This window comes from Mustela putorius, unplaced genomic scaffold (assembly GCF_011764305.1).
Source record: "Mustela putorius furo isolate JIRA1106 unplaced genomic scaffold, ASM1176430v1.1 tig00000743_pilon_pilon_pilon, whole genome shotgun sequence".
In the NCBI taxonomy this organism is placed as follows: domain Eukaryota; kingdom Metazoa; phylum Chordata; class Mammalia; order Carnivora; family Mustelidae; genus Mustela; species Mustela putorius.
In genome coordinates, this window is record NW_025421464.1 from 207,406 (window position 1) to 232,651 (window position 25,246).

A 25,246-nucleotide genomic window follows, 5' to 3' on the forward strand; every position below is an offset into this window, starting at 1 on the left:
AAAGAGAGGAATATTGCTTCCTGGGGCTCACGGGTCTGATAGGGGAGGTCTGGCTCCTGATCTAGAATACCAAAAGCCCAAGCCAACTATATGGGGTACCTTGGGACAAGTAGAGTCCCAGGTGATGCTAGGTTTGGCCTTTTGTTGGAACTTAGCCCATTTGATCTGAGCAACTAAGAGTGCTTGCTGCCCGCCCAATCTCTACATTCCTCTGGTTCCTTCCTAACAGAACCCCAATATTACCTGGCAGCATGCCCAGCCAACAGACAGCATTTCCCAGATCCCCATGCAGCTGTGTGGCTGTACAACAAAATCCTTGTCACCTAAGTAGCTGGGCTTCCTGTAGGAGGCTGACTCAGCGGGAGATAGGGTTTGTGCTCTTTCCTGCTGCCTGGATGGTAGCCGTCATGTGTGCAGCACCGACAACCATCTCGGGTGGTGTAGGGAGTGTGCAGTGGGAAGATGTCGCATATAATAAATGCCTCATCCAATAGCCTATAATAAATGGACTCCACATGAGGATGTGCCATGAGTCTCATGTGCTTTTGTGCCCAGCCAGAGAAACCTTGCCGTATCAAGTAAACGGCAGGGACCCTGAAAAACGGTGTCTCTGGGTAGGTTGAAGGGACTGGGGACATTTTCTCCAGCCATGAAGGGGAGCAACTAGACAAGTGGGGAAGTGGGGCTCTGGACATACATTCTAGAACCTCCTTCACCTTCATTCTGCCCTAGTCCCACCCGAACCCATGTACCCCCACCCTCCAGCCTTCTCCAGGGCTACCTCTCTGCCAGGCAAATGTAATTAGAGGGAGGGGTTTTCCCACCTGGCTTTCCATGAAGCCTTCGAAAGGGCGGCCAGGATGTGGGGTGGAGAGGGAGAGAAGCCCAGTGGGGAGAGACCCCCTGGCTTTACTGTGAGCCAGACCGGCACCGAGGGAGTATCCTCCTCTGAGCAAGGAGGCCTGCGGAGGCAGGGGACAGGCCAACTTGCAGTCTGGCTTTGTGCGCTAGTCTCAGTTACTGGAAGCACAAAGCAATGACATAGGTCCTGGCGATTGCGAGCCCTGCTTCATGGGTCTGATGGACTTGGGTTCCATAGCGCAGCCCCCCACTCACAGGAGCTGAGCTTTCTCATTTGTCAGGTGTAGATAAGGATTGAAACTGAAGGCTGTGAAGCACTTAATGCTGTGCCCTCAAGAACGCAGGGGGCTTCCCCGCCCCTGGTCTGCGTGGACCTCGGCCATTTTAATTGCCTGCCCTGGGTTCAAACCCCTTTCCCATGTCAGGTGAACCCCCTCTCACCTAATGATGCTCCCAATAGAGGAGCCCCAATGTACCAGCGTGCTTTGCAGTGAGGCTGTCCCAGGCACACCCCTCTGCACAGACCTCTGAAGGAACCTGTGACCCAAGGAGACGGGGGTGCCCAGACCCATTTGTCGGGAGTCATCAGGGACAGAAGTCTTCAGGGACTGACCAAGTCTGGGTGTCAGCAGCACAGGCTGCCATGTCGGGGTCCCATGCAGGGGTTGAAGCCAGGAGAACTCCCAGCTGGGTTCTCTGACTCATAGAGCCCTTTGGCTCCCCTGGGTGTTCAGTGAGTTCCTTTCCTGCTTCCATAACCCGCAGCTAGTTTCTGTTGACCGCAACCACAAGCCCCAGCTGACCCCCTCCCCAGCCCCAAATGCTGATCCTCCCTTTCAGGCTGTTCTCTGAACTGCTGACCTTCCCCTACTCCCAGTTGCTTGTGGGTTAATTGCTTTTTCTGTGCCTTTGGCCAAGAAGCCTGGCTGGAGTGATCGACCTGCTTTTGCCAGGAAATTACAGAATGAGACCCAGGCCCAGAAGTAGGGCGGTACATTTAGGGTAGGACACATTTGCAAGGGGAAAGCAAGCAGGTTCTGGGTTCAAATCCCTGTCCTAGGACTTACTGCATGACCTCAGGCCCACAACCATCCCTCTGTGCCTCAGTTTCCTTTTCTATTACAACACCCCAGCAGTTGTTTTTTGATGTTTTGGCGTTTCAAGGAGATCAGGGATGGGAAGTGCCAGTCTGCGTGCCCCATACCCAGCACGTTGTTGGCATTGGATTAAGTAAGAAGAAACTGGGTCGGGAAGAAGGAACAAAGCAGTCATGCTCTTGCGGTTTATGTCAGAATCGCCTGAGATGCATGAGAGATGCAGATCCCCGGACCCCACTCCTAAAGTCGGATGTACCAAGGCTGAGGGGTCCTGGGATCTGTATTTTAAAAATATTTTATTTTTCATTTTTTAAAAGATTTTATTTATTTATTTGACACAGAGAGAGAGATCACAAGTAGGGGGAGAGGCAGGCTCCCGCTGAGCAGAGATCCCAGGACCTTGAGATCCTGAGCCAACCCACTGAGCCACCCAGATGCTCCTAATATTTTATTTTTTTAAAGTAATCTTTATACCCAACATGGGACTCTAACGACCCCAAGATTAAGAGTTGCCCCCTCCACCGACTGAGCCACACGGGTGACCCTCTGATCTATATTTTTAAAAGGCATGCCCACTAGAGGTGTGTGTTGAAGATGGTTGGGGCCACTGCTCTCAGAAAAATACAGGATCCAGTGGGGAGCAGAATGGAGGTGGTGAGGGCCCAGGAGGTTGGGCCAACATAGTGGTGGGGTGTGTGGTCCCTGACATTAGCTTCACTCTCACTAGAAGCTTCTACAATAACCATGTCAGGGACAGTCCAATCTGGATTTATGTTCCAGAAAGAATGCAGCTAATTTCTGAATGTTTGATCTTTGACCTCATTACAACAGTAGTGGATACATTTCTTCACACTTGGATAAGGCAGTAATCCAATAACGTGGATATTCTAAGTCCAAGTTTAGTTAGCCCTTCCTGGGAAGCCAGGCATTATTGCAAGTACTTTTGCCTGTGCTAATAAAGGCGAAGTGAGATTATTCTCCCCCCAGCTCAGGTGGGAAACTGAGGCCCAGAGAGGGAAAATCACTTGCAGGAGTCCACATGGCCCGGGTAGGGATGTGAGGGCAGCAGGCCAGGATTCCACAACCATACAAGAAGCTGTGCCCCTTCAAGTTATCACGGTGGGGTACAGTGAGGGACTTAGAGGCTGGGGCCACAGGCAGGGGCTATGCTTCCAGAAATGGGGCTCAAGTATTTGTTGGGACTAAGTGGGGAGTGGGAGGGAGTGCGGGGCTTCAGACCCCCAGACCTGTGACTCACAAGGGCTGGGGCCACCACCTGGAAGGTCTCTGACTCAGCTGCTCAGGGATGGGAATGACTCTGAGCCCAGGCAGCTTTATTCAGTTCGCGGCCAAGGCCTGGCCTTACCACTCAGACTGTGTGGCCTTGGGCAAGGTGCTCCGTGCTCTAAACCTAGGGCCCGCTGGGAAGACTATGAGATTAGGTTATGTCCCATGCGCAGCACGCAGAGGGCACTTGAATAGCCCGCTGTCCTCACACAGTGACAGTACCAGTGCAGCCATGGCCCTGGGGTCCACGCTGAGTCTGAGCACACAGCTGGTGCTTCTCTCTGCCTGGCAACTGTCCCCCCTTCTTCCAGAAAGAGTGCTTGTGTTTCCACTTGAACCAGATGACTTGTGTTTCTATAACTTGCAGCCAGACTGACCGCACGAGGAAGTCAGAAACTGGCATTTGTTGCGTGTGAGTGGCATCTCAGGCTCTGCCCATGCTTCATTCCACTCACCCGCAGGACCAGCCTGCAAAGCTGGTACCACGACTCCCACTGTAGATGTGGAAATGGAAGCTCAGAGAGGTGGACAACGGGTGCTATGTCACAGAACTGGGCCTCGGATCTGAAGCCCCAGAGGGGCCCATCTTTCTTTCTTTTTTAAGATTTTATTTACTTAGAGAGCACACAAGTGGGGGAAGTGGGAGAGGGAGAAGCAGGCTCCCCACTGAGCAGGGAGCCCCACACAGGTCTTGAACCCAGGGCCCTGTGATCTGAGCAGAAGGCAGATGCTTATCCATCTTGGGTGCCCGAAGCAGCCCACCTTTTAAATAAGAGTGAGCCTGTGCTTTCGTAACTGATCAGTGTGCCAGGAGGGCATTCATTCATTCAGCAAACACTTAAGAGAGCCTAGTGTGGGCCAGCCATGGTGCTAGGCCCTAGCGACAAGGACCCCACAGCCAAGACCTTACCCTCAGGGAATTCCCATTCCAGATGGCACAGAGGTGTCCCCCCAAGGGCCAAATCCAGGTGGCAGTAGACGTCCGTGACATTACTGTGAGAGGACCTGGACCACCTGTGGGCTCAGTAGCAAGGGTGGTAGTGGCTGGTCACACAGCGCCCCCAGAGTGCTCCTAGGGAGTTTGTGTGTGTGCATGCACGGCCTAGTGGACATCGGTGTCTTAAGACTTCTGAAGGTTGTTCATACGAATATGGAATGCAGCAGATACATAACCCAGTTGAAGCATAAGTTTCCGTTTTTATTTTGAAAACAGCTGCTGTTGATCTCATAACTAGGCCCTGTCCTCATGGAGCTTCAGGTCTAACTGGCAGCCTGACCCACGCAGGACAGTCCAATCTGGAGGTCAGAGGCTGGGGAGGCCAGATGGATGGGGATGACTGGGGGCCTTCCTGGAAAAGGAGCTCAGGGGTCTGGTGGGGACAAGGGAGGCATTCCAGAAGTAACAGGCAGGCACGGGGATGGAAATGTGATGCGGGCGTGAGGTAAGGGTGGAGACTCGGACTGAAAAGGCAGTGATGGGGACAGAGCTTAGTCCTGACCCTTCCATAGGGAGCCCCTGAAGACTATGAGCAGGGGCATGCCCACAAAGCTCCACCTGGGTGGTCGGGAAGCAGGGTAAGAGTGAGAGACGGGACGTGCTGGAACACTACAGAGTGGAAAGAAACCCCTGCCTGTGTGTGTGTGGGGGGGTGGTTTGGGGCCCAGTTTGAGCCCCAGCTCTGGGCTCACCTACCATGTGACCACAGGCAAGTCCCTCACCCTTCTGGGTCCGCTTCCTTCTCCATCTCCTCTCCAAGGCCCTTTCAGACCATGACTGGAGTAAACTGAAGTGTGTGCAGATTGTGTATTGGGGGTGGGGGGACTCGTGTGATTCCACTGGCATCATTATTTTCTAGTTTTCTTGGGCCTTTTATAAAGACTTGGCCTAAGATGGGTCCATCACCCATGGCTTAACTCCTCCTTCGGGCCCATATGGCTCAGCCCTCAGATGTATCTATGCCTCAATTTCCAGTGGCATTTGTCTCACCGAGGAGAAAACATGGCCTGGGAGCCACTTTCCAGCTGTGTAACTTGAGCAGTCCTTTGCCTCTCTCGCCTACTTAGTAGAGAGGATATGGGACGTTGAGATGAGGGCTTTAAAGCATGATTAGTGGCCACTGCCTTCCTTGCTGTTGTTCCTGTGAGCTTTCCTGGGTAGGATTCCTGGCTGTAAGCTCCTGGGAGGCTGGCGGTGTCTCCTCTGTGGCGCTGCACACCAGCTGGTCCCCCACACAGGCTGGGATGCCCCGGGCTGGTGCAACTCTGCCCAGGCTTGTCACGGGGATTGTGACTCGGACCTGCCTGGCCGGTGAGCAGTCCCGATACTCACCCCGCCCTGGGTGGGTGTCCTGTGTCGGTGCCCTGTGTCACTCCACAGGGACTGCCCAGCACACAGGTCCCCAGTTCCTCCCCAGGCACCAAGAGGGACAGGCACCCCTGTCCAACCAAGCTCACCAGGACCTAAACTAAATTCTTCTCCCTTTTTTGTTTACTTGTATTTATTTGGGGAGGTAGGTAATACATTCAAATTCTTCAAAATTTAAGACGTATCAAAAAGTGTACTATAACCAAATCCCCTCCTGGCCCAGAACACAGCCCCTTATTCCTCTTCCTGGAGAAAACCAATCTAAACTCCTTTTTAAAACAAGCTTAATTTGCTCCCCCCTTAGAAAAAATTATAAGCACTAAAAGCAAAAACTAACTTCAAACCCAACCCAACTCGCCCCCCACTACCTTGGAACACACATCCAGAATTTCAGCATTTTATTTTATTTTATTTTTTTGAGGCAGGGCAAGGCAGAGGGAGAATCTTAAGGAGGCTCCATGCCAGGCGTGGAAACCAACGTGGGGGCTCGATCTATGACCCTGAGATGACAACCTGGGCAGAAAGCAAGTCGGACACTTAGCTGACTAAGCCACCAGGTGCCCCCAGACTTCCAACACTTCAGTATACATCCTCCCAAACTGGTTGCAACACATATCCACTTTTCAAGAGATGAAAACCAAACAGAAGAGCAGAATCACAATACTGACTTTTCAGTATCTTGCTCACCGTCTTGGGAACCTTTCCTCACGGTTTTTCCTGAAATGACACAAATAGCTTTGTGATCTTCCACAAATAAGGATTTGTTTAGCCAGACCCCAGTGACTTGGGGCTTGTGCTTTCTAGATTTCCTTATTATAAGCAACACGGTGATGGGCTCCAGGACCTCAATGCCTACTTGTTTACTGGAATAAATTACCAGGAGAATGCCGCTGCACAAAGATGACATGTGAATTCGTAAGGCATTCCATATTAAAAAAATAAAAGGGGGGAATGCTGGGTCACAAGTTATGGCCATTTTTTTAAGGCCCTGGATGCCCCCTCAAACTGTCCTCACGTTCAGCGGGACTGATGTCCAATCCAAATCGGACTTCCTCAAGGTCAAGAAGTCTTGGTTCCTACCCCTCCCACCAGTGGCAGCGGGCCCCTACCCCCACCTCCACATCTTGACTAAGGCCCGAACCCTCCTCTGGGCCCGGTGACTTGCTTTGTTTATACACGCACAGGGCCTTTACCTAAATCCATCCGGGTTAGTCAGCTGACTGGGGGGCGGGCACCACCCTTCCCAGAGCAGGAACCTGGCTGGGACAAGGGCACCCGCTCCCAGGGAGGGGAACAGACTCTTGGCAGTGGCTGACAAAGGACGCCAGGCAGCACCCAGGTGGCAGGTAAGAGCTGGGGCCCGTACTGACCACGACTGAGGTCTGTGAGGTTTGTTCTTACGCCCATTGGCTGGTCCTGATCCCTGTGGAGGCTCCCAGGCAGTTTTCTTTCAAGGTGCCTCCCTCTGGGGGGAACAGTGTGGACAGGGGTCTCCTTCTCTGACGCCTGCCCTGGGTCAGGTTTGAGGGCTGAGTGATCTTTATCCAGATATTATGGGGGCTGCAGGCTCCTTGGGACCTCCTGTGATAGGGCTCGGGACATGCGGCCCACATCCTGCTTATCGAAGGGGGGGCCTTTGGAAGGCCAGGCAGAGTGGACTTCCACAGGGAGCGGAGAGTATATTCCTCAATTTCTGTTACTTATGTCTCCACCTGCAACGGTTTCTGCCTACTACCCTAAGTAGGCGAGAAGAAATCTGCTGGGGAATGGGGCCAGTGGCTTGGCCTCACTCGGAATGGTTTCCTTGTGTGGACACTGGACACATCCCCACACATTCAGGGGCACTGGACAAACTAATGGAAGTAAGGGGGACAGTCTGTGCCCCGCACACCACGGGGCCTCAGGAAATGGTGCTTCAGACGAGGCAGCTGTGCGCGGGGGAGACGCACTGGGTCGTTGCACAGGGCAGTTGGAACTGACGGAAACAACTGTTTGTGTTTTTAGAGTTTTTCTTTGTTTTACAGCCTTGATTTCCAAACTAATAACAATTCTCACACCACCATCAATACTCCCTGGGGCTCCCTGTGTCCACCCTTGCCCTGCTGGTCTGTTCTTCCAATATTAGCCAAAGTGGCCCTGTTAAAATGTAAGTTGGAACAGGTCACTCTGTGGCTCAATGTTCTCCAGGGGCTCCCCTCTCAGCAGAGTAAATGCCAAATGCTGGCCACAGCCCCCTGGAGACCTGGCCCACTCCCATCCTCTCCTACTTCCTCACCACTGGCCCCCCCTCTGAACAAGACTCCAGTCTCACCAGCCAGATGGTCTCTGAACAAGAGGAACCCCCAACTCAGGGCCACCGCAGTGGCCATGCCCTCAGCTTTGATGCTCTGCCCTACCCCTCTAGGCTTTTACATAAGTCCCTTGTCACTCCCCACCCACAGTGAGGCCCTTGCGGACATCTGGACACCCTACCCTCCATCTTGCTTTATCTTTCTCTCTGTGACTTGTGACACACTTCCCTGTCCAGCTAGAAAGAAACCCTCAAAGACGGATTTTCCTCTTGCTCACTGCCTCAGTACCTAGAACAGCACAGGGACCTAGGTGTTCAGTAAATGTCCTGAATGAATAGCTAACGATGACTGCACACCCTTTATGTGCTTGATACTGTGCTAAGTGCCTTCTGTATTTATCTTCTCTCTTTTTAAGGATCTTTAAATCTTCACGATAACTGTGATACAAGTACTGTTACCCATCTCACAAAGGGAGATATGACACCCAAAAGGGACTCATCCATGCTTGCTCTCACAAATTAGAGGCAGCAGCCTGAACCCAGTCCTGCCTGCCTCCCAGGTCTTGCTCCTGCTTTGCCTCTTAGGGCCCTGTACTGGGGAGCATCTGCATCCCCCGAAGATGTTCACAGCTTTCCTCCAGCAGGCAGTACAGCCCTGAGGAGGAGGGGGGGGGTACATGCTGGTTGCCTAGCAACAGCCTCTTCCTTTCTAACTCACCACATCCCTGGGCTAATCTGGCCTTCCAGGAGCTGTTCCTCTGACACTCTAACCCACGCTTCCCTCCCCCACACACTGTCTTCTGAAGGATGGATGAGTTGTCCACAGGAACAAGTAGGAGTCCCATAGTTTCAGCTATTTAGAACAAGGTGTTCCAAGAGAGTGTTCTCATTCCAAAACCCAAAGGTGGGAGCGGACGACCCTTTTCAGCCCTGCTGATCTCCGAGGACCCGACTGCTGGATTGTTGTGGGTGGTATTACTGCTGTTATCAAAAAATACAGAAGTTCAGAGTTGGAAATTCTGTAAAGTGCAGGGAAAGGAAAATTCCTTTGAGAGAGATGGGTTACTTTCCTTTCACAGGAGCCAATTAATTGCAGGAAGCCAGCACTGAGCTGAGGAACTCTTTCATTGTCAGACTGTAGGAAAAAGCCTTTTAATCCACCTCATTAGAGCAGCGGGGTTCCCCCCCCCCTCCTTTCTAGGCCCAGAGTTTCTCTTCAAAGGACTTTTTTGGGGGCTTTCTCTTCCCTCTGTGTCTTGCTTTCCCATTCCTTTAAGAAAGAGTAACTGGACTCCTGCCGTGTGCCAGACACTGGGCTCAGTACTGGGGAGGGAAACAGGCAAACAAAAACAGCACAGAGGAAATCCAATCCCAGAGAATGTAGAAGACCTTGCTCACAGAGGTGCTTAGTAAACATTAGCAGAATGAATGATGAATAGGTGAATATGCAGTTCTGGGGTCTAGAGAAGGGAGGTTTGATTAATTCCGTGTGTGGGGGTGTGGGGATTTGGGGGGAAAGCTTAGAACTGAAGGAACAGGAGTTCACCAGATGAACAAAGGGGAAGGAGAAGGCGTGAATGGCATTCAAGACAGAGGGACAGGAACCTGAAAATACAGGGAGGCATGAACTAGGAGTGTGAGTTCTAGTGTCAGCAGGCAGGCTGGAATGAATGAAATGCAGGATGAAGTGTGGAAAAGTGAGGAGGTGTGACTCCAGATGGTAGTAGGAGTCAGGTCATGGACATCTGAATGCCAAGTTGAAGTTTTAGAGATTTATCCTGAGAACAAGAGCTCCGTAGGGCTTCAAGAGCAGGAGCTGAGGTTAACTCCCAGATTTCTGGCTCAGACCAGGAGGTGGACTTGGTAGGACAGATGAAGAGGGGCAGCAATGCTAGGAAAAAATGAGCTCAGTTTGAATAACCTGGGAGGTAGTAAAGATCTGGAGGGCAGCTGGACCCTTGGGTCTGGGCCTCCCTATCCCTGCAGTAGCACATTCCGCACCCACTCCCTTGAACCCTCCTCCTTCCCTCCTACAAAAGCCTTTCCTGGTTGCCTAAGCCTTTTGTTGCCTTTTGCTTTAGCCTGCACCCCCTAAGCCAAACTGCCTGAATTCCTTATAAGAGCAGTGGGTCTGATTCTAATGTGGGAAGTGATCTGCCTGGCCAAGCACAAAACCCCTACTCTGGGTGGCAGGGCTCAATCACTCAGCTACTCTGGGTGGGATCCCGGGGTGAACCTGCGTAGAGTGGGGGCGGGGCACTTGCAGCTAAGCACCTGGTCAGAAGTCGGGGCCAGGCAAAAATACCTGGTGGGAGGGTCAGTGATGTCCCAACGGGCGGGAAATTACTCGGGAACTGAAAGCGCTTAAGCCTTAGCGGGTGAGGGGGCTTCTATTCCAGCAACAGGCTGCGGGAAGAGCAGACATGTCTATACTCTCCTTTCCTCCCACAGCTGCCTTAGAAACTGAATCTTACCAGCCATCAGGGAACGGATCACCTGCACCCTCCCTCCTCTGGAAGCCGTAAATGGTCCTCTGGAGTCAGGGACGTGGGGGGACACTCGCTCCTTTAAAGCTGCGCGCGGCCTCCAGTCGGGTAAAGAGGGGACAAGGGGCCCGATCGATCCTTCCCATCCCTTACTCTGCTGCTTTACCTGACCCTTTTTTGTGTTTGTGGGGGTGCCGGCGCCAGCCACGGCCACCTGGAGAATGCGAGAGGCCGGGGGGATTCTAGCAATTCAGTAACCAACCCAGCCAGCGAGGAAGTCGCCATTTTTCATCCCGCGGCCGCGGGGCAAGCTGGGAGCCACCCGTAGCGGCGCGCTGGCCTGGGTGGGTAGGACGCATGCGTTCTAGATGCCGCAGCGCGTCCTAGCGCCCCAGTGGGGACTCTGCGCAGGCGTCGTAGCCCCGAGCAACTGGTAGACGTCGCTTCCGCCCGGTTTAGGAGCTGAGGGTGTGTCAGAGTGGGAGAAGTTTGGAGAGTTTCAGCAGTGCGACGGATTTGGAAACTGAGGCCTGGGGTGAAGAACAGGCTCTAGCGACTCGTGGGGCTTTCCTCAGCTCCCCATGCATGGACTTGGTGCCTGCTTGCGTAAAGCGAGAAGATTGAGGCTGGCAGGGAGAAAGCGGGTTCGTCCTGAATGGTGGTTCCCGGTGGGTGAACCAGCCTGATGCCGAGTGGTTATTATGAACACGGAACACGAGCAATGAAAGTAATTTATAGTAGGAGAACACGCTCTTAACTTTGCAAAAGCCGAAACAGGATTACACCAGATCGTGTTTGTACCTAACTCAAAATGAGTATGTTTGGATGTAAGAGAAGACAGCATTCAACTGAACTCTGCCACAGTTTGTATTTGACGTCTCCAAGGATAAGTGTTTGTGTACAGGTGTGGAATTAATATGACAGTCAGGCACACGTGGGTGTATTCTGATACAGAGAAGTGTTGACACTGATTTCCCAAAATGGCCAACAAAACAAAGCATAACCTCCCTTGGTTAACCTGGTATTTGCATGTCTGGATAACATACGGCATATTAAAACTAGGTTAGTACTGTAGTTGTATATGAAACGGTACAAGCAGGCTTTATGCCCACATAAAGGTTTGGGAGGATAGTTTGTTGCAGTGACTGCTCTGCACGTTCCAGGAAGTCCAGATCTCTGTTTGCTCTTTCCTAAATGTTACTGATGTCCCCTCAGTCTCGTGATACCCAAAAATGCCCACAGAAATTTCTAGTCTGTTCTTGGAAAATTACTGTTTTACTCAAATAACTTTTTTGTCACCATGCATGTTTGCCATTGTGAGGAGGCGTAGAATGTGGTGAACAGGACACAGCCCCTGCCTGCCCTTGTGAGGTGAGGGATCTGGTATGACAAAATACCCAGATGTCAATAATGTGATATGATAAATAGCTAGACAGTAGAAAGCACAAGTCAGGGTTAGGAACACAAGAAGACCCGACCAACTAGCAGGGGGGTGTCCCACAGCCTGAAAAAGGCAACCCAAGAAATAGCATTTGAGCTAAACCTTCAAAGAGTACCCCACACGGAGGGGTGGTGTGCCAGAAGCAGATGACCCAGGTGACTAGTCCTTGGTGCACAGTAGATACTCAAATGACGTGAGTGCACAGATGGATGATTGAACGAGGCACTAAGCATATTTGTTAACTGGGAGCCATTCCCCACTAAATCATAAATGTTAAAAGGCAGGTGAATGCCTATTTCCTAATGCTGCCCAGAGCCTGAAACTGAGTGGAGACTCACAGAAGGTGAAGGTGGTGAAGATCCCAGATACAGAGAAAGTGTTGTGTGGTCCTGGCCTGGGAGTGATTTCTAGGAAGTGGATCTCTGGTTTTGTTCTCCTAGAGGGTAACCACTAAAAATACAACTGCTGTGCTGCTTCAGTGGTAGAAAAAGTGGGGCAGAGCTGACCTCTCATTTTCACATATACTCCTCATACATCATCCTCGTAACAAGGCTTATTTTTGGCGGGTGGTACCTGCTGAGGACTGTCGCAAGAGAAAATTCTCCCAGAATGTGTGCACAGTGGGGAAATTCAGAGGCAAAGAAAGAGGTTTACTCTCCCTGCTGGTCTAAAGGAAGTCAGAGCCAGTCTTCCTCTCCCTCTGCGACAACCTCTGCCCTCTTGAGGTGATCATTTCTGCAGTAAAGACCAGACTAGGACAAGGATCTGGAGCTGCCTGCTTCCGGGAGCCAAGCAGGTGATGTAAATTTCTGGCCAGGTACTTTGGGAATCAGGAAAGCACAGGCAGCCCCATCTAAGAGACTGGCTGCAGCTCAGCCTGGACTGGGTGTCGCTGTGCATGATTCCTGCTCTTGCACTGCCAAATAATTTGACTTTTTTTTTTTTCAATACAAGTTAGAAGTGAAGAATTTTTTTTTATTAGCAGGCTTTAAAATACTGGCACTAATTCAAATTTGGGAAAACCCCAAAAAACAAGACTTGAGAGGTGAATGAAATGCATTTGGGACCTCTGGTCCTTGTTTCCATCCTGGGAAGGTGGAAAGACATCAGAGCAGGTGTACACAAGAAAGGGGTCCCTAGGGTGGTCACAGGGAACTGACCGGACTGCACCAGGGGAGATGGGACTCCAGCCCTGCTCTGGTCCAGATCCTCTGGGTATCCCCCCTGAGTGGCCCACAGGGGCTAAGGTCATCCTTATCCATCATTGTTCCTTCTCTTTCCTCTTCACCTGCTGCCTTGATACCACCCCTCTACCCATGTACACCATTCCTTCTAACTTGCTATCAAGTTCCTCCTCACTCACATCTCACCCCTAGCTGCCACGCTGTGTGCAGACCTCCATCATCTTCCCACCCCTCCCCAGGCACTACAACATCCTCCAAAGGGTCTTGCCTCCTCTCGTTCTCCAGATGGCAGCCAGTAAGCCCTTCTGCAGGAGCCTGCAATGTCTCACCCACCCTTAGAGTCCCCAGGGGCTCCCCTCTGCTCTCGGTGTCTAGCTCACTTTCCCTAAGGTGGCCTGCACAGACTTCTGATTCCTCCAGAGATTGGAGCTGGTGGCTCACAGGCCAGATGCAGACAGGTTTTATTTGACCTTGCAGAATACTTCATACTTTCAAATTAGTGGACTACATGCAAAACCAAAGACAAGGAATTTGACAAGATCAGAGCTTTGCAAGAAGAGTGGAAGCCTAGGCTAAGATCAAGGCTAGAAATGGGCGGTATACAGTAGGAGCTCAAATACCCAGAAGTGAGCAGGGGTGTGGGAGCTGGGGGAGGGGTTCTAAATGTCCTGCTGCCTCTCTGTTGTAATGAAGACCCCACCTACTTAACACCGGACTGACTTCTGTGTAGTTGGGGGCTGATGCTGGACACACCCCTAACAAAGGCCAGGTATGCAGCAGGTGCTCACTATGAACCTGCTGGATTTGGGTCTCGAGTGACCAGAACTTTTAAGCCTGTTTGAACTTCGAAAAAAAATTTTTTTAAAGGACTTTACTTATTTGAGAGAGAGCACAAGTACGGGGAGCAGCAGGCAGAGGGAGAAGCAGCACCCCTCCCCCCACCCCTCATGGCTGAGCAGGGAGCCTGATGAGGGACTCAGTCCCAGGACCCTGGGATCATGATCTGAGCCAAAGGCAGATACTTAATCAGCTGAGCCACCCAGGCATCCCTCCATCTGGCCTTTGAAACATGGCAGGGAAGGACTTGATCCCTAGCCCTGCTCCTCCCAGCCAGCATGTCCTGGGTGGTCCCCTGGGTCCATGGTCTAAAGCCCAGAATCAGCTGAACAGATGGGATGGAATTTTGCAAGGGTGGGCTTGGGAATAAATCAGACTTGGGTTCAAACTCCACTCCCCCATCTCCAAAATGCAGAGGATACCTTCCTGATTTATTTCTCATCCCGAGAATCCTGAGTGGCACACATGGTGGGGGGAGGCAGACATCCACACTTCCTCTCACCCCTCACCACTCCTCACCCTCTGTGCCCTGTAGGTGTTCCAAGGAGGTGCCATGTCCACCCTGTACCCATCTCTGGAGGACCTGAAGATGGACCAAGCTATTCAGGTAAGCCACTAGGCATGTGTGAGCCTAGGTCCCCTCGTGGGGACTTTGTGATTGCCCCAGGATAGGTAAGGGAGGCTTGTCTTGGAAGGTGCTGGGTGCTGGGTCCCTGGCCATGCAGGTCACCTCTGCAGGACCTGCTGGTGGACAGACGTCCAGAGGCTAAGGCAGTGGAGTTAGAGCAGGAATGGAGAAGCCCAAACAGCTGCAGACAGGCCTTTTGTGCTTCCTAGCGCTTCCTCCATCCCAGTTCAGGTAGACTCCACTGTAGACAGGCTTCCAGAGTAAGTCCGATGGGGATGGCTTTTGGCCTGCTCATCCCCAGAAGCTCCTTCTTCCTTCCATCCACCTGTGGTTCCAGTGGGTTTTGAGAATTTGGGACTTTTTGATCGAGAATTTCACTGGGAGGTAGGCCTCAGTGCTCTGGCTGCCTCAGGTAGTAAGTGGGTCATGACAATGGTGGGTTGTAGGCTATGGGGAGAACCTTCCCCAGAAACGTGGACATGTACAGAGACCACATTTACACCCCCAAGTTTCATGTATACCCCACCTTAGGCTGCCAGCATAACTAAGGCCCTGACTCCCAGCCTCAGGGAGCCCCGGGCTCCAAGAGTTCTGGGGGTCCTGGGCACAGATGACCAGCGCTTCCCACCTCTCCCCAGGCCCAGGCCAGAGCTGCATCCAGGATGCCTGCCCTGCCAGTCTCCCAGTCTTCAGGTGAGTGAGCCAGCGGGGGTGGGGTGCTCCTGACCGACAGTGACCTCTTGTGGCCACTTCCAAGCAGTCTCTTGCCTGCCCCTGTGCTGTGGGCTTCCTGAACATTTTACCCTCAGCAGAACACTTTGAGAGGGAGCCTGAGAAAACTGTGGCTGAGTAAGAGCACTAAGTCCCCTTTGGAGCTACCTTCTGAGGCCAAGTGAGGAAACCAAAGATGTTTGTGGTGGTCCCTTGAGTTGCTGGTGGCAGTCTGGATTCAGGTCCTGTGGCAGCTAATTTGACCTCAGACCCACTCTTTCCCTCCTTGCCATGCAGTCTCCTGGGAGCCGCCCTGGGGTCAGACACTGGCCTCCTACAGCCCCTGCAGCCCCCCAGCCCCTGGATTTCCTAGGAGCTAGGGCCTCATGACCCCAGCACCGGCCCTGGGCTTGGTGTCAGATGTCTCCCTGGTGCCAAATAGTCTGTGGTGTTGAACACCACAGCAGCACAGGAGGGATTCTGTGTCCCAGGCTGCTTCTGGGGAGAACCCTGCCCCTCAGCCCTTCTGAAGAGAGAACCCCCATCACCAGCAAGGGTTCCCTTGCATTCTCAGGAGTAAACAACATCCCTAGGCCCTGTTTCCTGATACAGATGAGTGAGCACATGGGAGCCAGGCAGGTGTGGCCAAGGTCACACCCCTGAATAACACCTTTCCTCTCCCTTCCATTCCCTTCCTGTCAGTTTTGTACCCAAGCCTGGAAGAATTGGAAAATTACATGGGTCTTTCCCTCTCCAGCCAAGAAGTCCAGCAGAAACTGCTTCAGATTCCAGAAGGTGCTACCGTAGGTATTTGTCTCTTGCCTAATGTGGGCACAGAATGTGCCAACTCTCCCTCCCTCTTGGTGTTGCCATATGAACAGACTAGACTCTCCTCTTCCCCAGCATGTCTGGGCTGTTTCTTGATGGCACTTTTCATTTTGAGCCATCATTAAAAGGGCTGGGGTTTCCTGCAGACTTGGGCACAGAGGACCCCTGCCTGCTCTTTGGCCTCTGGCTTTAGGCAGCTGGATGCAAAGGGAAGGCGTTAAACCCGACCTAAGCTTGGAGACTTCAAATGAAGGAGCTGCCCATGCCTTGACAACTGTTGCATGGACGGCAGAGCTGAGGCAGGGAGCAACTTGCCACCCAGCTCTGATCGCCGGGTGAAATGACTGTGCTTGCTTGACTCCAGCTCTCCAGAGCTCAGGGGAGTGAAAGAAATGTTCCCTCCTGAAAAGATGTTTGTTTAGAGCCCCCATCCCCACTCAAACCCCCTGCCTCCAGCATCTCCTTGGGCCGTTGGTCAGTGGGCTGGTTGGCCATCCTGTCCCCACGTGGGACATTGGTGGCAGAACCCAGCCACCAATGGTCTTATGAAGTGAGGCGGGTGAGTATGAGAACTGCCTCAGCCGTGGGCCAATGAGGGGCTCACAGGAGAAAGTCAACCAGGATAGGGACGTGTGGGGCCCTGGAGTGCTGCTCCACAGTGATCCCCCCCACCATAGTCATGCTGTGAAATACAGACAAGAAGCCAAGAAAGTCATGTGGTATATACCTCACTCGGAAGCCTTTGACTGAATCCTTCCTTGTTCCAATAATGAGGACGTGAGTGCCTTTCACCTAAATATTGATAAAAACATGACAGATGAATTCATTTTTATAATTAAAAATGTTATGCTTAACTTTTTATTTTTAAATAATCAGATTCATGGGAAGTCACAAAGATAGTACAGAGAAGAGTGCAGAAGACTGCCCTCACCCAGCTTTCCCAGGGCTAATGGGGAAGCGGTGGCGTAACTGTAGGATAAAGAAAGCGGGCATTTTGCATTGGTCCAGTGAGTGTCTGTAGTTGTGTGTCACTTTGTCACCTGCAGAGATAGACCCACATAGGTACCAGTGCAATTTCGTCACCACAGAGGTCTCCCTCGGGCTGGTCCCTTGTGATCATGTGCACCCTCTTCCCCTCACCTTCCCTAACCCCCTGGCCACCACTAGCCTGTCTTCTGCCTCCACTCTTGTGTTTCCGAATGTTACCTTCCTGGGATCATATAGTGTTTTCAGATGGGCTTTCTCCACTCAGCATAATGCCCTTGAATTTTTTCCAGGTTGTTCACTATATTAGTAGCTCATCCCATTTTCTATATTTATTTGTTATTTGTTTATTTTTGTTTCATTTTATTTTAATTGCAGTATAGTTAACTACAGTGTTATGTTAGTTCAGTACAGTGCAGTGATCCGCACTTGCATACATCACCCGGAGCCTGTCGAGGCACGTGTGTGCTTAGTCCCCCTCACCTGTTCTCCCCACCTCCCGCCCCCTCCCCTGGCTCATCCCATTGTGTTATTAATAGTCCATGGTATGGATGTGCAGAGTTCTGTTTAACCCATTGAGGGTCATTTTAGTTGTTTCCAGTTTGGGGCTATTACAAACTGAGTTATTATGGGTATTTGTGTACCGTTTTTTTGTACGGACGTAAGTTTTCATTTCTCCGGGATAAATGTCCAAGAGTGCAGTTGCTAGGTTGTAAGAGAAATGCATATTTTGAATTTTAAAAAGATACTGGCAAACTCTTTTAAGAGTGGCTCTACCATGTTATTTTCCTGCCGGTGACACCTGCAGCTCCAGTTCCTCCCCATCCTTGCCAGCTTCTCTTTAATGTTTGCCATTGTGATGGGTGTGGAGTGACGTGTCTTCACGGGCTGAGTCTGCATTTCCCCAGTGGCTGGTGATGCTCAGTGTCTTGTCATGTGCTGTTTGCCAGCTGTAAATTCTCCTCAGTAAAATGCTCTTCATACGTTTTGTTCATCTTCTCAATGGATATATTTTTTTTAAGTCAAGTTTTTTTTTTTAAGATTTTATTTATTTATGACAGAGAGAGGGAATACAAGCAGGGGGAACTAGAGAAGGAGAAACAGGCTTCCCGTTGAGCAGGGAGCCTGATGCGGGACTTGATCCTAGGACCCTGGGATCATAACCTGAGCTGAAGGCAGATGCTTAATGACTGAGCCACCCAGAGCCCCTTAAGTCAAATTTTTAGAGTTCTTTATTCTAGAGTCCTTAGATAGGTTGCTTGTAAAAATTTTCTCCCAAGTGTGAGCAAAATTTTTAGTTGTGATGAGGTTCAATTCATGGATCTTTTTCTTTTGTGGATGGGGCTTTGCTGTCCTGTCTAAAGACATTTACACCAAGCACCAGATACTGAAGATTTTCTCCCTTATCTTCATCTAAAACCATTATAGTTCTATGTTTTACATTTTTTGAAAGATTTTATTTGTTTTAGAGAGAGACAGAGCAAGCAGGGGGAGAACAGAGGGAGAGGGAGAGAATCTCCAGCCAACCCCGTTGCAAGTCTTGATTCCAGGACCCTGAGATCATGACCTGAGTCAAAACTGAGTCACATGTTTAACTGACTGAGCCATGCAGGCACCCCAGGTTTTACATGTACATTTATGATGAGGGGCACCTGGGTGGCTCAGTTAAGCCTCTGCCTTTGGCTCAGGTCATGATCCCAGGGTTCTGGGATTGAGTCCCGCATTGGGCTCCCTGCTCAGTGGGGAACTTGCTTCTCCTTCTGCCTGCTGCTCCCCCTGCTTCTGCTCTCTCTCTTGCTCTGTCAAGTAAATAAATAAAATTTGAAAAAAAATTTGTGATGAAGTTTGAGTTAATTTTTGTATAGGGTGAAGCTTAGGTCAAGTTTCATATTTTTATCTGTGGATGTTCAACTGCTCCCATGCCCTTAGTCAAAAAGACTATTTCTTTTCCATCGAACTGCTCTGGCACTTCTATTAAAAAGCAGTTGGCCCTACTTTTGTGAGGCTACTTTTGGAGTCTTTGTCCTATTCCATTGATCCATGTGTCTGTCTCGCCACTGTTACTAAACTGTAGCTAAATAATAAGTCTTTAAATTTGGTGGAATGATTCCTCCTGCTTTATTCTTTTGTCAAAAAATAGCTTTAGTTAGTCTAGTTTCTTTGTCTTTTCATATAAAGTTTAGATTAACCTTGCCTACATCTGCAAAAATCTTGTGAAGATTTTGATAGAAATTACATTTAATCTTTTATTTCATTTTATTTTTTATTATTTTTTGAAGATTTTATTTATTTATTTGACAGACAGCGATCACAAGTGGCAGAGAGGCAGGCAGAGGGAGAGGGGAAAGCAGGTTCCCTGCTGAGCAGGGAGCCTGACGTGGGGCTCCATCCCAGGACCCTGAGATCATGACCTGAGCTGAAGGCAGAGGCTTAACCCACGGAGCCACCCAGGTGCCCCTACCTTTAATCTTTATATCAGTTTGAGGACAATTGAGGGCTTCACTATGTTTTTCTAATCCATGAATAGAAAATACCTTTCCATTTATTTAGATCTTCTTTGATATCTTTTATCAGTCATTTTTTGGTTTTTGTTTTCAGTATACAATTCCTACATATGGGTTTTTAGACTTACTCCTATTTTTTATTTTTGAGTGATTATAGTTGGTAGTGTACTTTTAATTTCAGTTTCCATGTGCATGCTGTTCGTGTATAAAAAGTGTAGTTGGTTTTTGTGTGTTGATCTTGTGTCCTGTGACCTTGCTGAACTCGCTTATTAGTTTTAGGAGTTTATAGATTCCTCAGAATTTCCTGTTAGATTATCACATCATCTGCAAATATTTCTTTTCCAATCCGTACGCCTTTTATTTCCTTTTCGTGCCATATTGCTCTGGCTAGTTATTCCAGTACTGTATTTAATAGTAGTGGTGAGAGTGATATCCTGACTTGTTCTGGGCTTTAGTCCGGGGGAAAGCATTATTTTTATACTTCTTGCTAACATTTTTTTTTCAAGGCAAAAATCAAGTCCTTTCTCCCCCTGATTGCTCCTCATTTGCTGAAAATTTTTGTTGTATTTTTAGTTGGGTTTTAAAATGGTCTTCTCCTGATCCCAGTGTGCCTTGCAAAATGAGGGTCGCTTTTCTGTATACCCATCCTCTCTCTGTCCTCATTTTCCTGCTGATTTTCAGGGGCACAGACTTTGATGCCTCCTAGTGGCTTCATGGAGCCATGTCCCCTAGCAGCCCCTGCAGAGAAGAGGTTAGTTTGGGGATGGGATAGGGCCCAGGGACTACATTCTTCTTTTTCCATCCTGATGAGGCCCCAGAGGCCACCTGACCCCACCCTGGTGTCTGCAGACAGTGAGCTCTGGCCCCTCACCAGGCCAGTTGGTGGCACCACTATCTGGGAACAGCCTTGGCACACGGCGTGCGGAGATCAAGCCTGGGGTACGTGAGATCCACCTGTGCAAGGACGAGCATGGCAAGACAGGGCTGCGGCTGAAGGCTATTGACCAGGTAAGGCTGGGGGCTGGGCAGGAGAGGTGGGGGCATCCCCCCCACGCATCCGCCACAGTCTGGGAGGGGGCAAAGTGGGCCTTGTCCACAGTAAGGAAGGTGCAGACCAGGCAGGGGAGCTGAGGCCTACCAAACCTCGGGCTCAGTTTCCTCCTCTCCACCTCTGTCCCCCAAGGCCTCAGGGCTGGTGCTGGGTTTTAGCAGCAGGGACCCTCCACCTACCCCCTCTGGGTTCCTACTGCTCCAGAGGGTTCTGGGCTCCAGGCAGCTGTCTGTAGACAGGGGAAGCCAGGGGTGCTAATGCCATCGTAAGAAGCTAGGCAGTCCAGGGGCTGGGGATGTAGCCGCCAGCTAGTGTTGAGAGCCTGACTCAGCTGCTCCCTGGCTATGTGGCCTGGAGCGTTTCCTCCCCAGGCAAATGGGGTAACCCCTGTCCTGTCTGCACAGAGCTGTAGCTCCTAGACCATCAGGAGAACAGCGGCAGGAGGGACCTGGGTTCAGAGTGGGCTGCGCAGCTGACGTCAGGGTCCTTCCTCCTCCAGGGGCTCTTTGTGCAGCTGGTGAAGGCCCACAGCCCTGCGTCTCTTGTGGGGCTGCGCTTCGGGGATCAGATCCTGCAGGTTGACGGGCGTGACTGTGCCGGGTGGAGCACGGATAGAGCCCACCGGGTGCTGAAGAGGGCGTCGGCCGAGAAAATCATCATGGTCGTTCGGGACAGGTGGGTAGCCAGGCCCCCAGCCTCCCTCTCTGCCTCCAGCCACGTCCTGGCCCAGCTCACTGTCTCTCCCCACCAGGCCCTTCCAGCGGACGGTCACCATGCACAAGGACAGCGTGGGCCACATTGGCTTTGTCCTCAAGAAGGAAAAGGTGGTCTCTGTGGTCAAAGGGAGTTCTGCGGCCCACAACGGGCTCCTCACCAACCACGCCGTGTGTGAGGTGAACGGGCAGAACGTCGTCGGGCTGAAGGTAGGCCGGCGGGAGCTGCAGGGGCTGAGAGCTGGCTGCACGGAGGGCAGGTTCGTGCCTGCGGGCGGGCTGCTGTCCCTCTCTAAGCCCGAGGCCCTCCTCCTCCAGTTGCTGAGAGGGTTCTCTGAGATGAGGGAGGTAGAGCTCTGAGCACAGGGCCAAGCCCATGGGAAGTGCTCAGTAAATACAAGCTATTGCCTGGCAGCCAGAGGATCTGTGGGGTCAGAGGAGCGGTGGGGTGGGGGTGAGGGGGAGTGCTGCCAGGACGGGGCGCCTGGGGAGGGGGCTGCTGGCTGCGCAGATACCTCCCTCCTCCCTCCTCCCTCTCCCGTGATACTGGCTCACATTCCCCGTAATAAGAAGATTTTTGAAAATTGCTGCTCAGAAACACACTTCTGGCCTCTGTTCATCTTTGGAGGGGGTGTGTGTGTGGTGAGTTTTATCTTTAAAAAGCAAGAAGGAGCAAGGGGTCCAGGGTCTAGTGGATGCTGCCCGAGGGGTGGGCACCTTCAGGGACCGGGGATGATGAGTCATGTGGCTTTTTGTTCCTGAACAAGTGAAAAGGGCTTGATGCTGACTTGCTGCCACCCGGACCGTGAGTGGTCCTCCATCGCGGCTGTGACTGAGAGGGAGGATGCTGTCCCCTCCTGCCTTCCGAACTGTGGGTCTCCCCTGGCTGAAGCGGCCTGGGCAGTGGCCTCCCGCTCTGCAGGTGGCATGGATCTAAGCCAGTACCCCACCCTCTCAAGGGCCGTCACCAAGCCATTCCTGTCCCATCTCTGCTTCCTGTGCTGGACAGTCTCCACTACCATGTGTGGCAGACCCTCCCTCCCCAAAGGCTCGCGGCTTCGTGAGGAACTTGCCAGTTACCCTGGCAAACCGTGGTGCTCAGAGGCTCTGAAGACTCGGGTTCTCCCTTTCCTGGATGGCTCCATGTAGCTGTGCTTTTTGAGATGGTTTTGTCTCCTGAAAGCAGATCCGTTTCCACCCTGTGGCTGTCACTAGTCCCACTAGCACATCCTCGCCTCTCATCCCACAATGGCTGAGCGCGTGACCAAGTTAGATGTCTGTGATCAGTCGCTCTGTCTCTGAGGAAGGGCCGGAAGCTCTTCTGTGGCCATGCTTCAGAGTTTGGTCCGCTTGGCCCACTTTTAGAGCTTTGTCCTTTCTTGTTCTCTCCATGGTCTGAATGGCATCCACAGACCTTCCTTGTGTTACTGGGCAACAAGGTATAAGATGAAGGCCCGTGAAGGGTCTGCTCGGCTGGCCGGCCAACAGGAGCCCAGTGGCTGGGTCATGCACCTGACGGCCCCCACGGAAGGGTAATTTTCTTGTGCTTTGGGACCAGAGCCTGTGTGTGACTGACTCCCACACACTGGCCTTTGGGGGTGGGGAGCGTACTCATCTTTACCGCAGAGACCTGGTCCGGGGCCTTGCATTCTTGCTCAAACAAGTCTTCGCCTGGTGTTTGCCTGGGACCCTCACCTGATGGCAGCAGGGTCCTTTAGCTAGGGCCTTGCTGACCCCCCCTCCTGCCCCCCCCAGTGCAGAGGGGCCTCAGAGTCACCCCCCCCCCACTGCAGAGGGACCTCAGAGTCACCCCTGGCTGCAGGGTGACTGGTCACTCACCTCCTCTCCAGGACAAAGAGGTCACAGAGATTCTGGCCATGGCCGGGAATGTTGTCACCTTGACCGTCATCCCCACCGTGATCTACGAGCACATGGTCAAAAAGTAAGGCTGTCCCCCTCCTGCTTTCCCCCTCACCCCCCCACCAACAAAGCCAGGAGAGCGCACACTGGGCTCAGTGTCCTCCCTTCCTGGTGGCTGATGGCTCCCAGTGTGAGCCCTAAGTGTCTTAGAAATGGAAATGAAGGCCCTGTGGGGGATGCCCTGGCTGGCTGGGAGGAGGGGCACCTCCTGCCGGTTTTTGGCGACTGTCCCTGTTGCTGTATCTAGGTTGTCCCCCACCCTGCTGCACCACACCATGGACCACTCGATCCCCGCCGTCTGAAGCCGGGAGAGAGAAGCTCAGCCGTCCTAGCCTCCCACCCTCCTGCAGGAAAGGGCGAGTCCTAGATGCCGGGGGGAGGCCGGCTGCCACGCCAGGGCTGTCCTGAGGGGGCACCTTCCGGGTGGGCAGCCACTGAGGCACAGGCCCCCTCAGGGCCTCCGGCTGGGAGCTGCACAAGGTCCCATAGGCAGTGACTCCCTGTGCCGGTTGAAATGCGGGGCACGTAGGCAGGCTGGCCAAACACTTGTTAAAGTTGCCACTGGGTCCCTTGTAAGATTTTTGCTGCCTCTACCAGCAAAACAGTTTCACATTTTGAGAGAACACAACTTCATTCTTTGTTACTTTTTTTTTTCCCTCTTGGCTTGCTGTGTGTCACAAACTGTACATAGTACCACTGCTTTTGAATAGATGGGATTTTAAATACAAGCCCTCTTCAAAAGTAATTGAAAATTCCAGAATCCTTGGTCCCATGACATGCCAGGCCTGGTTTTCTTCTAAGCAGAGGTGAAAAATGGTCTCTGAGAGCAGAGATTTGGCCAGTCCTGAGGTGGCAGTGACTGGAGAGGGGGAGCCATGTCGGCCTCCTTCCACATCTGTGGGGTGGACAGGAGGCCCACTTCAGGGGTGCAGGAGGGCCTGCGGTGCACTGGAAGGCTGACCCTTGCCGGGGGGTTGGGAGGGTGCAGGGGAGGCCCTTCTAGATCCTAGATCCTTTGTGGGACCCAGGACGGGAGTGACCATCCCATGCTGCGATAGGCACACGGCGGTGCTGAGCCAGCACGCGGCTCTCTGGTTCCCTCTACCTCAGAAGGGAGCTCTTTCCCCTCAGCCCTTCCCTGTGTGTCCACTGTGCCTCCCAACTTGGTAGGGATGGTTTGAGCCCCTTGCATCCCTCCTCGGGGGTGCGGGCAGGGAAACACCGTGTAAAGAAAACAGGCCAAGGGGCTTGCTGTGTTTTCATGCTTTAATTCAGAGCTGTCTGCTGCAGGTACAACTCTGTCTGAACAGGACAAAGGAGACAAAATGAAGACCCTCGCCACTTCCCCCTTTCCCATACCCCCCCGACTTCTCCATCGAGGGGATGGCTGAATGGGGGAGTGTGCTGTGACTTGTTGGTACTGTCCCCCTGGGCTAGAGAATGGGGTCAGGAGTTCCCCGGGCTCAGGCCTCTGGTAGGCCCCAGAACATCGGCGGGGCTGCTCCTCCCCAGGCGCTGTCAGATGCCCCATTGCTAACAGTGCCTGGGAAGCCTGGTCAGTGAAAAGCTAAGTTCTCCCCTTGGGAGATGCTCAGAATAAACTCCGCAGGAGGCCAGCTCTGTGTGCAGAGTCCTAGCCCATGCTTTGATTCCTGCCTGAGCCCAGAGCCAGAGGAGCAGCAGGAAGGCCCAGACCCAGGCCCTATGACTGAGCAGAAGCCACTTCCGGCCCCCTGGGCTCCAAGGGACCAGCAGTTCAGCAGGTGCTTCCTGGGGAAATGTCCTGTGGGAGGGAATCAGCCCCAGCCCAAGGCCAGACGGTGGAGGGAGGCCCCCGCCCCCCCGACAATTTCTGCTCCAGGAGCCGAGGGCAGGAGGGCAAGGCCAGAGCTCAGCAGGAGGAGATATGAAGCAAGAAGGAAAAAGGGGAGCTTTGGAGGAGGAGCACCGGAGGGGGGCAGTCCCCCGGCCTTGGCCTTGCACTCCTGCCCCACACTCAGTGCCCCGCGGTGCTGGGGCCGGAGCCCGAGCCAGCAGGCCGCTGTGCTTCCCCGTTTGC

At 52.3% G+C, this 25,246-nt stretch overlaps 1 protein-coding gene across 5 annotated transcripts; it reads left to right on the forward strand.

The window, feature by feature from the left end:
• Window positions 1–6,615: 6,615 nt before the first annotated feature.
• Window positions 6,616–24,559, forward strand: SDCBP2 (syndecan binding protein 2). Of its 5 annotated transcripts, XM_004746745.3 has the most exons (10): window positions 6,616–6,956; window positions 10,352–10,494; window positions 14,384–14,455; window positions 15,115–15,169; window positions 15,890–15,990; window positions 20,353–20,511; window positions 21,054–21,229; window positions 21,306–21,477; window positions 23,118–23,209; window positions 23,435–24,341. In XM_004746745.3, exons 2-10 carry the CDS (start codon window positions 10,426–10,428, stop codon window positions 23,487–23,489), a joined length of 951 nt encoding a protein of 316 aa, XP_004746802.2. In that variant the 5' UTR covers window positions 6,616–6,956; window positions 10,352–10,425; the 3' UTR covers window positions 23,490–24,341. The 5 variants fall into 5 exon arrangements, with proteins under 5 accessions (XP_004746802.2, XP_004746803.2, XP_044939939.1 ...); XM_004746746.3 differs by lacking the exon at window positions 10,352–10,494 and having other exon boundaries at window positions 6,617–6,956; XM_045084004.1 differs by lacking the exon at window positions 6,616–6,956 and having other exon boundaries at window positions 10,266–10,494.
• Window positions 24,560–25,246: the final 687 nt, after the last annotated feature.